The 13,840-nt window shown below is 44.5% G+C and overlaps 2 protein-coding genes across 12 annotated transcripts in view; one reads left to right on the top strand and one right to left on the bottom strand.

The window, feature by feature from the left end:
- Positions 1–2,199, top strand: LOC6739432. 3 transcript variants are annotated; one of them, XM_039291519.2, is made up of 3 exons: positions 478–632; positions 846–1,210; positions 1,368–2,199. In XM_039291519.2, exons 2-3 carry the CDS (start codon positions 970–972, stop codon positions 1,973–1,975), a joined length of 849 nt encoding a protein of 282 aa, XP_039147453.1. In that variant the 5' UTR covers positions 478–632; positions 846–969; the 3' UTR covers positions 1,976–2,199. The 3 variants fall into 3 exon arrangements, with proteins under 3 accessions (XP_002081548.2, XP_039147453.1, XP_044778348.1); XM_002081512.4 differs by lacking the exons at positions 478–632; positions 846–1,210 and adding an exon at positions 1–398; XM_044922413.1 differs by having other exon boundaries at positions 480–1,210.
- Positions 2,200–13,840, bottom strand: part of LOC6734540 (transcription factor collier) — a 26,351-nt gene continuing 14,710 nt past the window's right edge. The window contains exons 6-12 of one of the 9 annotated variants that reach the window (XR_001600061.3): positions 5,820–5,901; positions 5,574–5,754; positions 5,107–5,388; positions 4,891–5,038; positions 4,537–4,829; positions 3,965–4,213; positions 2,200–3,556 (exon numbers count right to left, since the gene is read on the bottom strand). Coding sequence is in view for 4 of the 9 variants with exons in the window: in XM_016181985.3 (XP_016027657.1) it covers positions 3,468–3,556; positions 4,537–4,829; positions 4,891–5,038; positions 5,107–5,388; positions 5,574–5,754; positions 5,820–5,901 (1,075 nt within the window). In the remaining 5 variants the exon portion in view is untranslated. Of the gene's footprint in view, positions 3,557–3,723; positions 4,214–4,536; positions 4,830–4,890; positions 5,039–5,106; positions 5,389–5,573; positions 5,755–5,819; positions 5,902–13,840 lie in introns of all 9 variants that reach the window. The other 8 variants (XR_001600059.3, XR_001600058.3, XR_001600060.3 and 5 more) reach the window with 8 other exon arrangements.

The following is a 13,840-nucleotide window of genomic DNA, read 5'->3' on the forward strand; positions in this document are numbered from 1 at the left end:
AGACTTTTCGCACCGTTCTCGCCATTGTTTACCAACACAGTTTTGTGCGTGACTGAATTTTCGTGAGTTTGTATTTGTGTACATTTTGTAATTTCGGTTTGTTTTTCTTTTTGGCAAACTAAACCAGCACGAATCGAACAACCGATCCGCCACGATGCATGTTGAAAAGAAATCAGAGCTGCGTAGCCTACTCAAATCCGGGGACAAGCGTTGCAAACTCGTTGAGCCCAGGAACACCAAAAGCTGCGTCTGGAGGTTTTTCAATCTCGTCCAGTGCGACGACCACATAGAGCCGTACGCCTGCTGCAAAACCTGTGGCGATCTGTTATCCTACAGCGGGAAAACTGGAACCGGATCGCTGCTACGGCACCGATGTCTCCACTCCAGCAGCAGTAACGGTAAGTTCGGGATCCGAAATCTCACGCACGCCCTTCGCAATCGAAATCCACTGCCACGCGTGCTCCGTGCCGTAGAAACCGAGCACGGATCAGTGCCCGATGCCATCGCGATAAATCCACGGTTCATCGGTACAGGCTCCTCCACTTTTGCGCGGGAAAAGTAGAAATTCTAGTAATAGCAAGGCAGTAAATCCCCTTGGAAAAAAAACTATAGATAAAAATAGTGCCGGATAGGTACAGAATTTTCCCCAATCAGTGGTTGTGCTTGTAAACAGTTTATAAACCTATTGTATATTTTCTAAAATGCTATTAAAAAATGAGCTAAAAAATATTGTTATGTTAAGAGTATTGTTATGATTTTTCGCTGTTGAAAAGTATGTAAACATTCTTTTATTCTTGTTTTTCACCTCGGTTTGCCGTTGCCTTTGTTTCTACTCTTACGTCCAGGCGTTTTACAACACTGCAACGGCACTTGACAACACTGACGACAGCAACGCTAATATCGCAAAAAATAAATTTGTGGAGAAAAATCACTTTTGACGTACTAATTACCTAGAGAAAAGTATTGAAAATGCCCAAGGGTCGTGTTAGCAATGTGTGGCAGCACTACGATATTAACGAGGAGTGTGAAAACTTTGCGATATGCCGTTACTGCGGCAATAATATATCGCGTGGAGGCATGGCCAGCAATTTGAAGGGCAACAATACGACCAATTTGTGGACGCATCTGCGGCACAAGCACAGGGACGAGGTGCTGGTCAGTCCGGTACAGCAACGTCCCCAGGCTCGGATGATCCCAATCATCAAGAAAGGTAATCCCAGCAAAGTTCGTATGGCGGGCTATCGACCCTTGGGACGGCGGGAAACTATCGCCGGCGCCCATCTCTGGGTTATGATATTTTTGTTATTATACGGTAGCTGTACCAATATGTATCGTATTAACCATCGCTTCCATCCTTTGCATTGCAGACAAAACCGTGCGGATAACAAAGGCCAAGACGCTGAGGGAGCCGCTGCGTGTGGCCAAGCCGAAGATCGAGTCGAACGTCGCCAGTTATCTGGGCGAGGCGGGTGCCCTGCCGCAAAAGTGGGAGGAGTACGAGCAGAACGATGAGATTAGCGAGGACATTAAGGACATCATATACAGTGAGGATCCACTGTGCTATAGCCCCATACACGTGATGGATGATGAGGGCCTGGATCAGCCTGAGAAGCAAGTGACCGTGCTAACCCATTCGACTTCACCCGCCGGGGGAAGTAGCAGGCCCATCGGTGTGGGTTCGGGCGTACAGGCTACTGTGGTGGCCTCCACGTCCTCCAGCAGCAGCTCGGCCAAGCAGCTGAAGAACAACCTGGAGACGTCTATCGAACGGCTGACCGCTGTCAGCGAGCAGCTCAGCTACATCATACAACAGAATCACGAGGAGCTCACCAAGGACGACGACTACTATTTTGCACTTAGCTTGGTGCCCGTCATGCGCCACCTTTCGCTCAGTCGCAAGATGTACGTGCGGTCCAAGATCCAGGATATATTGTTCAAGGAAAGTGAGGACTCGCCAGTCGCCAAGGATGAGTAGGCGCTCCAATATATACATTTACCCAGAGGAACGAAGAAAACGATAAAGGAAAAGGACGTCTAAGCGTGTCGTAAACTAAGTTAATAATTATACATATGTTATGTATTCATTTAAATTATGCTCTTTTATCAATTGCGAATACTTTGATTGTATATTTTCCAATTATATTTTACTTAAAACTCAGAACGAAATAAAGCACTACAATAAAGTAAGGAAAAGGCGAATTCATGGTGTATTACGTTTATTTTAAATAAATTTTATTTAAATAACTTGTTAAGATTTACAAAACAGAGAGCGTTGCTAGATTGTTATTATAAATTATTGTATTGTAATTTACAAATCGATTTTGCGGCTAAGCTCTGCTGTTTATGCGTTTCTTATAGATATGCTTGTATTGGCCGCTCCCCAATTGCGAAGCCAGCCATTTCGTTTTTCTCTTCAATATTTTGTAGATCTAGGAGTGCAAGCGTACATTATCATACAATACGAATACAAATTACAGTAAAACTCCTACAAATCGAGCAATAAACAATAAACTTAAGCCTATATATATATATATATATAGTAAATGCACCCCCAGATATCGTTTCCCGGTGTAGGCTAGGCTTAGATTCTAGTCAACAAATCGGTAGTTTATCAAACACTGACTTGAATAGCGAATGTATGTCTAATTTGATGATTTGGTTGTTGATATAGGTAGTGGTTCGCTCAAAATGAATTTTGAATTGTGGATATGATGGGCATTATACAAATATATGTTCGGTTAGGGTGGATATTAGGACTAAGTGCACGATATGTTTGCCAAAAGTTTGGTATAAATTTGTTGTAATATTACGCGTAGATATGCTGCAAATCTGGCTTTTGTATATCTATGTAGGTATATAACATTTTGATTTCGGTTCTCTCGACTGGCAGAGTGTATTTCCAAGACTTTTCTTTCATTATTTATTTTTTTCGATATTAATCCAAGAAAGTATCGTATACAAGCATTTAGTTAATTATTTCCAAAAGTTCTTTCAAATTGTATCTGTTTTGGTATATCTTGATTCGTATTAGAATTGTTCATCATGGGTATATATTTTGTATAATTTCCTCTATTCACAGTTCCGATTATTAATTACGTTTTATTTACTTTGGGATAAATATTTACAAAATGTATGTTATGTAAACTATTTTAGAATTAGTTCTGTTCTTAACTTCTGGCTTCTTGCATGATATGCCTGCCCTTTCTCATATGTTTTCCATTACTTTGATATGGTATTCTATGCGTATGTCTATAAATCTATTACCGATGCATAGTCAAAATAAATTAAAAACGGCATTCAATCAAAAAATGTACAACTATATCAATAGATTTTTGAATTTTGGAACCATTTTCTTTTGTTTATTGCACTTTCGAGCTTCTTGTGATTGGCGTGGTATCTGCGACTCCTCGTTGGGGGATTGGGGGAGTGGATTTGGGGCCTGCCAATAGCCTCATTTAGTAGTAATATTATTTGGTTGACGTCACCAGTTGGGTGCTATAGCCCTGTGTATTGCAGGTGGGCAGGGCGAAGGGATTGAAGCTCAGGCTGCTGACTCCTGCAAAAAGAGCAACATTTAAAGTTTATAATTAATAGTTATTTTATGGTAGCATATTTCAGTTATAGGGAAGAACTAGGGAATTCAACAGAAATCTACCAAAGTGGGGACTCTATTTTTTTATTTAATCAATTTAGTGTCTAAAGGATAATGCAAATTATAAATACCGTTAATCGTGTGTTGTCTGTGGTGTTTTGTTGATGTTGGAGAAGTGTTTTGAATGCTCAGATTTGCTTCAGCAGCCCCATCCACACACCCACCATTCACACACACACACACACCCATTGGCCAATTGTGGGCGTCCTTGCAGTTTCGGATTGATAGATGGTGTCTGGTGCTTGGACTTGTGGGTGGGTGGGTGTTTGGCATTTGGGCGTGTGGCATTTAATTTCAACAAAATGTCGTTACTCGGCCCCAAAAGTCCGGTTCATCCTGGTACATCTGGCACATCCTCATCCTCATCCTTCGTTCAGCTCCAGCTGGCTGGCGTTGGGTGTCCGGGGGGGGGAAATGCTTAAACGGCCGCCGCCGTGGCTGCTGACACGGCCGGATTGTGCCACGGCTGGTGGGGATGTGGGTAGTGGTGGTGCGGGTGGGCCGTTGCCGCGTGGTGGTGCTGCACGAACGCCTGGTGCCACGTCGACGACACGGCGGACACTGTTGGAATTAATGGCGAAAATGCACTTTGCTGAGCATACTTTGTTCACTTTGTTCGGGTTCGGGAAGCGGTGGGCAGTGGGGAAGATTGGGGATGTGGAGGCGAGACAGATTTCTCAGTTTATGTGGGGGCGGTATTCATGTGAGAGTTATACAAACAGAAGCTAAAATCAACTGAAGATGTTAACCGAAATCGGGGCATTCTGAGACATGGGTTAGATAAATGATGGGACTATAAGATCTTCAAAGGCTATATCTCTCTTGGTCAGAAAAATGAATGAAGGACATTTCATGGATTGGTCACCAAGGATCGCGAAACTTACTTGACGTGGAGTTGAAGACGCTGCCGGGCGACGAGGAGAGTGTGCCCATGTTGGGTGCAGGTGCATAGCCATTGGCCGTGGCCGCCACCGCAGCACTGGCCGCCGTGGCACCGTACGATCCTCCCGAGCTGTGCGGCGTGGAGGCGCTGCTGCAGTAGCCACCACGTGGACTCACGCTGCTCGACTGCGCCCGCTGGTAATCGTCCTCGGTCCACTGGCCGGAGCCATCCTGGACACTGACCGCCAGTTGACCGGCATAGGAATTGAAGCCCGTCGAGCCGCCCGGAGATCTGCTGCAACACGGGTTGGATATTAGTTTCCGCCGCGTAACCGGGCTATTAGCAATGCTCTTACCTGGGCATGGAGTACAGCGCCTCGACCAGATCGGCAGCCCTCTTGAGTATTATCTCCTTCTGGAGCTTCTCGGGATCGCCGGGATGCCGGGGAATGAGCTTCTGCAGGCGCTGGAAACCGTAGTCGATTGTGGGTTCGTTGAGAGCTGCTTAAAGCGTCAATCAAAAGGTTAGATATGAAGTACAGTTGTGGAGTCATTTAGCTGCAATCACTTACAGACATAGACGAAGCGACCGGGTGATCCCTTGCAGAACTGTTTGCTCTTGTAGGATAGCGTCACCTCCACCACGCCGGGGATGTGCCTCGGCGGGGTCTGCACCCGGATCGCATGCGAGGTGATCAGCTCGCTCCAGACCAGCATGGTGCCGAACACAACCTGCAGGCCATCGAAGAAGTTGTCGCCCACTATGATCACGGTGGCGCCACCGGTTGTCCAGCCTTCGCTGGGCGAGATCGCCTTGATGCAGGGCGTGGCCACTGGCAGCGGTGGGTAGAGACCTGGAAAGGGATTCCACAAATGAATGGGTTAATTAAATATATCTAACAGTTTTCAATGCTTCAGATTTGCCAATTGCTACGAAAAAAAACGAAAAATTGGGAATATTCTTTGGGGATCGTGGGGGATTTCTTGGATCTACGTAAAACGAAAAATTGGTCGGAATAATTGGAATTTTGCTACGGACCATCGTAGGTACTGTCGGGCGCTAGGGGGTGACCGGAAATGGACAGGGATGTGTTGCCTGTACCTTCCGTGGTGTCCAGCCGCTTGGCCCTCCGTCCGTGCTTCGAGTTGTTGTGCACGAACATGTTGTCGGAGATGGCCAGTAGTGGTCCATCCACGGCCACCTGCGTAGAAATTACCACCTGGCATTAGGAGATTCTCAATTAATATCTGTATCGTTGCGGAAGTATCACAGGCGTTCACTTACCTGAAATCGGCGCATATCCCGCGGATTGCCAGCGTTCTTCAGACAGTTTTGATTGCACTTCAAGAAGAATTTCAGGAAGAAGCTGTAAGAAATGGAAGATTTGATTAATTGATGAAGGAAAGTGTTATTTGGATATCTTAAGAATCAATTTCACTGAATTTCTTATGATATTTCTAAAGCCTGAGTTCCAAAACCTCACAAAAGATGACTCCTTTAAGATATTTAGTTAGGAATGAGAGAAATTAAAGCATTTTGCTATATCTTGTTTAAAGCAAAGATTAAATATTTTATATGTTAAGTATGATACCACTTAAAAGGTCTCAATAACCATTCCTGCAACATCAGAATGCTGGACCATAAATGGCATCGGACTCGTTTTTCCCATTGTGCTGGCAATTATCAATCAGTTGTGGATTTATGCCAGCTTCAATTAAGAGTCTTTACGATGTTCGCCTCCTCGAAGGCGACTTTACGAGCCGCTAATGACGGGTTGCGCCTTTTTGCTGCCACTTGTGCCACTGCTATCCCAGGCTTTTCTGGGCAGATGTTTGGCCCGCGGCGGTAGTGAGTGCCCCCTGCGATAAGTGGGGTGACAGCCGGCGAATGTCCTGCGGCTAGGATGTGAGCCTGTTAGCCCAGCCCAACCCAAGCCAATCCAACTCGAATCCCATCCAATGGAAACTGACACCCGTGTGCGTTGCATTTAAATGCTGAAATACTTTTATGCATCCGCCGGCGACATGATACGCCCTATCTGGCATTCCCCTGCCCACTTTTTATTTGCCGAAATAATATTTTCCTTTACGATCAGGAGCGGGGGGAGTCGGAAAAGCGGCGGCGTTGTGCCGGCAATTTTCATCATATTTTTTGTCCGTTGTTTCCCACTCGACAAATTGAACAAATTAGCAGGCAGCTGGAGGGTTGATCTCTGGCCAGCGGGTGGCATCTGCATATGTCCTTGTCCGATGGGAGTGTCGCAAATTTGTTTATACTTCCGACACTTGTTTCTTTTTTTTTTAATAATTCGGTCTCCCTATAAAAACTTCAGCCTAAATAGCTCTTTGCCAGTGAATTTTTCTTAAGCATATAAATCTCTACGCGGGCGATAAGAAACTGGCACTCGAGATAACCACTAAAAGCAATATTTTCTATGAAAACTGATAAAACTAAACCAGTGAGTAGTATCCAATAAGTCCAAATCACAAAGTGTATACAAATTATTCTTTAGCTTTATGCGTGAAACTTATACCCTGAAAATGGGTTTTAAAGTTTTACTAACGCAATTACAAAGTAACTTCTTTAATGATCTCAAAATGTACTAGATACCTTTTTTAATATAGTAACCATACTTTATAAGCAATATGATAAAACTTGTTGTTTCAAGCATTCTTACAATTAATTTAATCATTTAAGAAAATCTAGAATTTCAAGGGCATAGAAACTTCGGCTTACTAAACTAAATTTGTATTGTTTTACTTGTATATTCAGCATTAAAAGCCAAGTGTGGTGCTTATCGAGAATGCCTGTGAACTTGTTGGACTTTGCGAAGAAAAAACAGATGTGAGATGTGGATGGATGTTATCCATTACGGAAAAAAAAGAGCATCGGAGCGGGCTCATCATCATTAACACAAGCAATCCACAGTGCGCCATCCCTCGAGATTTGAGAGCCGTGTATCTGTCAGATACAATATCGAATTACGGTGCGGCAACGAACGTGGAAACTCACAGATGCAACTGCAGTTTGAAATTTGAATACGGATCGAGTGGCTAAGGACGGGGATCCTCCAGGATAATGATTTCACTTGCCCGGCGATGACTTCATCCCCGAGACACCAGAGCCGTCATCACTTCGGGGCCAGCCTGCATTTTTATGGGCAGCTAATTGACTTTCTCGGAAGCATCCTGCCCCTCGACTTGCTTGAATTACAATGTTTTCAAAATATCCTGACAGGACACATAAATTCACGCGGTGCCCCCCATTTGCATATGTCTTCAAGACGACGATATTGCATTTGGGGAAATCTAACCGAGAACACAAGTCCTGACCAATTCAAGGATTTTTGCCCGGTAAAAGCAACCAACCATAGACAACCGCCACCCACTTGGTGGCAATTAAAAATTCCACTCGCGTCCTGTCAATAAATCAAAGTGTCTCCCATCTTGGCCTTCCATTTGCCAGCAAAGTTAGCGCCTTTGGCCGCTTCTTTGTCCTTTTGTTTTGCCAGCAACGCGAAATTTTCATTTAATGAAAAGCTACGCATCATCAAATGTTCGCACATGACATCGGGACACCTCCGTTTGGGATTTTCGATGGGCCCAAATTGGCAGCTCGGTCACGTAGCGCCAACGAAGTGCATAATTGGTCATTCATATTTGGGCGAGGGGATGGCGACTTGGCGGCGTTTCTCTTCGATTGGACGGAGATTTTGTTTTTTAGCTGCTCGGAATGTCCTTAAATGTTTCAGCCCGATTGGCTGAAAGTGCCATTGAACAGAAGATACTAAAATATAGTACTTCAAACTCTATCTAGCACCAAGTGGAATTTAAGGGTGGTATAGCATTATATTGTTAATAAGTTTGAACTATTTATAACCTAATATTTAGTGCTCCTACTAAATTCTAACTCTAAGCTTAAGCCTTCGACCTTATCCTGCCCATCTGCGGCACAGAAAATTGAAATAAATTCCCAGTATCTTTATCGAAAAGCAAAAGTTTTGTCCTGTTTACGGCTTGCAAGGATACCCGGCGATTAACTGTAAATTTGCGAAGCAACAAGAGTGCGAACAACAAATTGTGGCATTATCTTTGCATCGCCAAACAGCACACAAATTTAATGATGAATTTCAAAAGGACATAAATCGCTTTGCCAGGAGGCTCCTTCCACATCCCAACGAAGCCAACCACCCAGTTTTCCCGCCGATATTATCTGGTCATGGCGTGAACAGCGGTCGTGAGGAGCCGAGAGCGTTTTTGGCGCACGCCAAACCAAAAGGATCTCAGGTGAGGTGGTGAGCATGGTGGTGGTGGGGCAACTGCCCCGGGGGGAGGCAACTTGTCTCTAATTTTTCACTAACGATAATATTCAAAAATGTTCAACTTTATTGTCGCATAAACCCAATGACTATGGGGCAATGACAGCGGAGTAGGAGGCCGGAAAATAATGCGAAAACTTACTTTCGCGCCATTTCTATGCCTTTTGGCATTTTCTCCACCGAAAAATGTACACAATACAAAAAGCGAGAGCGTCACGAAAACATGGCCGTCGACAAGGATGAAGTCACCATTTTGGGCTTCTATTGTTGCTTGGGCTTTATTTATTTATGCTCCTTCTCGGCTTAACGCTCCACGCTCCGGCAGGACCAAGCCAAGCAGCCCAAGGATTTCGACTGCGATTCCTCGCCACCATTCCATTCCGCCCCACCCCCCACCGAGTTTCATTCTGAAGTTCATGGCTTTTTCTTCTATATCTTCTGGGCTCCTTTGTATTATAATAGACTTTTTGTGCGCGGGGGGGATGGTGAACTTTACGGGCTGCGTGCCGTCTGCAGGATACGCTTATCCTTTTTGCCGGAAGAGAACTTGTTGAAAACACTTTCACTTGGTGCGTGAGGAGGCTCGCTCTCCGCGGAAAAACAGAGAGCGAAAGTGAGTGCCAGATACTTTGAGTGCATCTTATGGATTTGAGTGAGCTTTTAAGCGAGCCCGAGCTCAGTTTATTTTGTATACATATAACAAGAGATATATATATGTTTTTTTGGGGTTGCTTTGGGACCGAAAGTCATGCCGCTGGGACCGGGGAAATACCTTCCGAATGGTCTTGTTTTCCTTTTTTTGGGGGAGGGAGAGCTGGTTGCTTGTTGTTCTTGGGATTTCTTCATCTATAAACTGATTATTTTTGTACACACGCACACTCACGCACACAGTGCGAGGTTAGATATCAGACAACGATAAAAGTAGCTGGCATCAGACGCAGATAGAATGGCCACAAAAAGATACAAATGTATCTGGAGACGACGACATGCGTGTGTACGTGTATGACCTTATCCCTTTGCTTTCCACCGAACCATCAAATTATCGACCTCATTGAAATGCCCGAATTATGCCAACTATTTTGGCATGTGTGTGCCGGAGTGTGTTGACTGTCAGTTAACGCTTTTAATGCCATTAATTATGCAACAGGGGTAAATGGCCGAGGAAATGGCTAACAGAATCGCACAGACAAACACCAACTAATAGATGAGTTTATCCCAAGATGATGAGCCGAGACAAAGACAATGTGGATATAGTTCGGATCTGTGCATTTTTAATCCAAATGCCGGTGCTCATGAGGACCATTTCAATTATGCACATTAGACTTCGCTTGGTTAATTCATTGGGTTAACCTCAGGGAATGGATGCGGCTATTTAAAGGGTTAACAAAGTCATCAGGATGTGAGGAAAATGTCGCAATTATCTTAACTTACAATAACTTATGGATACTGCAATAGGTCTATACATCATTATATTCATCACATTGTAGCAATATTTTAGTACTTCAATGGCAAACGAGGCTAGCTTTTGATTTTACCTATTTATGATTTAATAAACTACATTTCCCAGGAGCAAACCTAAATTCGGCCTGCCAAAACTGCGAGTGCCAATTTGAAGTGAGGCGAAGTGCAAAGCGTTCGAAATTTGCATTAATAATTCAATTTCAATAGACAGTCTACTACAAATATGCAAATGCGGCGTGCCCAGAGTTCTTTGAAATGCAAAAATTCAATTCGCTTGCCACATCTACAAATCCGTTGATTTACGAGGTGCAAATCAAGTGCAGTTCGCACACCTCAAATTCGAACTCTCAAACTCAATTGTTTCCACTTCAAAGATAATCGTCAGAGACTATGAAAATAATACCCCAAACGAGTGGGTCTTTCATGTTTTTTGTTCTATTTATTTGGGGGGAGAAGTGTGTGTGCAATAAAAAGCCAGAAATATGCGTTGCTCCTCATATCTTTATCGATAATTAACTGTTATGGTTCCTCACACTACGCCTGTCTGCGCGGAATGTCTGCCCAATATTTCATGGGCGTACTGTCGATTGCTGACCGCAAATGCCGTCAAAATCGTCTCTTTTTTCACATTTTCTGTTTGCCTCGCTTTGAATATTTGAGCAGGCCAACTGGCAGCCAGGACTCGCTTCTCGTTTTCCCTCCGAATAACCACCTCCTCGGGCGGCAGGACAACCACGACAACCAGCCCGTCCAGGTGGCTGGAATGCATTTAGAAAATTAAAAACTGTGGCCAACAACTAGCAGCAGTTTTGTCATCGTTTTTAGCGCGAGTGCGATTATCAAGGCATGCAATGAATGGCCCAAAACATTGGCTCACCTCACGCAGCACAGTTTGGGGTATGAAAATGGGAAACTTATGAAAACTGGTTTAAGGCTTTCATTTTATGTTGGTTTATAATATTTATGTATCTAGATATTTAATATATTATCATTGACAATGAGTTTAATTTTTGTTTTATCTTGAAAAATATTCGTGGCGTCCCCGGTGGGGCTGAAATCATAAACTTATAAGAGACCCTATGAATTTAATATTTTCGAAGTTTTTCTGAGATATTGAGAGCACCCTGTTTCTTGCCTCGTCTGTTAAACTCTTCTCCCTACGTTTTTGCATATTGGACACCACAAAATGTCAATTCTATTTGTTGCCAGCGAAAAGGGGGCGGGCCTTTTGGAGGGTAGTTGGCCGGGAGTTGGCACTTAGTTTATTTGTCGCTGCGGTGGACAAAACGCTGGCAAATATAGAAAATTGAAATAAAGCGAAGAAAACGCCAATGACGTAGATAAATGCAAGAGTGGCAAATTTCCGATTGTTCGCCTGAGAGCTTTACCCACCCACACTCAATGTGTTGTTTTGTTCGTTTTTTCTGGTTTTTGTTACAACGCTTTCGGTGTTTGAGTGGTGGTGTAGTCAATTTTTTGATTGCCCCACCATTTACCCAAATTAAAAAGTCGAACGCTCTTCGCTTGTCACGCGATAACGATTTTAATGACCACCACCGATAACGATGCCAATTGCATGGCTGTCAGTGTAATTCAAGTCATTACGCATACGCCAGATGTGGATCAGGAAATGATAGCCAGCAAATGGAGCACGGAGGGAAATACGCGAAATGAGCCAAATAAAAAACCACTCGAGATCGGTGAAAATGTGTGACAAAAACGTGGAACATGTCGCAGAACCAACAACACAAATACCTCGAGAAAAAATACAACAAGGACATCACAGGTACAACAACAGCAACCACAACGACCACCGCCAAAGAAGTGAGCTTTAAATTCACTTAATTATGGAACACACACGAAGTGCATGCCAACAAACTGGGAAAAGGGCAGAGACAAAATGCGTGGCAGTCGGATCCGGAGACAATGCGAGTGTCCACTGTCCCATGTCCCTCGTCCAGTGTCCTCGCAAATCATAAATAAAAAAGGAGCCGAGAAAGAGAGAGCACGATTGCAACCGCGACTGCGACTGCGACTAAGCCCTCATCACCTGCACCAGGTAATTGCAAATCCCGCACCGATCTATTCCACTGTGGTGCAAGGATATCTAATTTCGAGTTCAAAAATAGGTCACTAATAAAACTAAAGGTTAATTCAGGATATTGTGGTAAGCAAGCACACTAATCACATTGTATAATGATAGGAATATCAACCTTGATCAACGAGGATCCACTCAAAACCATATCTGTTTTTCATCAGTTTTCCCTATCCCTTGACCCACTGTGCCCCAGCTTATTGTGTGCACAATTTCGGCATCTCCAAAGCCTCCTCTTGTGGCCAACTGCAGATCGGTTGCATGAATAACAGAAATTCATCAATAAAACATGTGCAGATCGCCGGCGAATGTGGCTAGTGACCAGTGGACAGTGGATAGTGGCCACTCTGTTGGGCAGCTCTCACGGCACACGTCCGAACGTCAGTATGTGGCCAAAAGAGAGAGAGAGAGAGATACCTGGTGGTAGTTGGTAGCTGGTTGCTCTGGGCCCAAACTGGTGTTGTTGTGCTGTTGCTGTTGTCATATCGTATCAGTTTTTGGCTTTCGTCAGCCACTTGGAAATGCAAGTCGGCGGTATCCCCCTGGATCCCCCGATTTGGAATTTTCAATCAGTTCCAATTGTTGCGCGCCGCTGACAAAGTTTCGCCTGGATCGAGTCGGATTGGATCGGTGGAGGGGCATTTGCTGGCTTGAGTGGCAAAATGCGCTGGACCCCCGGGCAAGTTAGCGCTTTAGCTGGGGACCCACCGCCTCCTCCTCCTCCTACTTCTCCGCATCCAACTCCTTCAACTCCATCTCTGCCACGGGCAAAGGCAAAATTTAGTTGCGAACAGATAGATTATCCCGGGGTCTTTGTCTTCCCGCCGGCGGCATGATCTACTGGCATATCAATGAGCGGGCTGGCTGGATGGGCTGGCTCTGGTGACCACCGACTGATCCATGCCGCCTTTTAAGCTGATTGGAGATGGGTGCTGCTTTGCTGGTAAATGGTAGCTGGTAGCTGGTAACTGGGAGTCGCTAGTGTTTTCAACTGGTGATTGATATGCGTCCGAGCCGCAGGAATGGAATGCAATGCCGACAAAAGTTACAGCCCGCCTGACAAATGCGACATGTGGACGGGAAGCTGGCGGGGATCACAGGTGTGAGCGTGTCACGATAGCTCAATAGAAATATTGTCCAAATGGGTACGAGATCAACTAATTCTTTTGCTTCAAAGGAGAACATTCATGGAACTAAAACTTTTATATCAGATATATATAGATCCTATGTTAGGTTCTTCACGCTACCATCTCTAGACAGGATTAGCCAATGTGTGAGCTGGATGCTCACCATCGCGGCTAACAAGGCAAATAAATAGAGGAGAAATGAATTAATAATCGTAAATATCAAGCGCAAAGTGTCGCACCCGGGCACGTGGGGCAGAAAAAGCTGCTGGGAATGCTGCCATGTAATACCACCAGCTGGAGATCG

Source organism: Drosophila simulans, chromosome 2R (assembly GCF_016746395.2).
Source record: "Drosophila simulans strain w501 chromosome 2R, Prin_Dsim_3.1, whole genome shotgun sequence".
NCBI lineage: Eukaryota > Metazoa > Arthropoda > Insecta > Diptera > Drosophilidae > Drosophila > Drosophila simulans.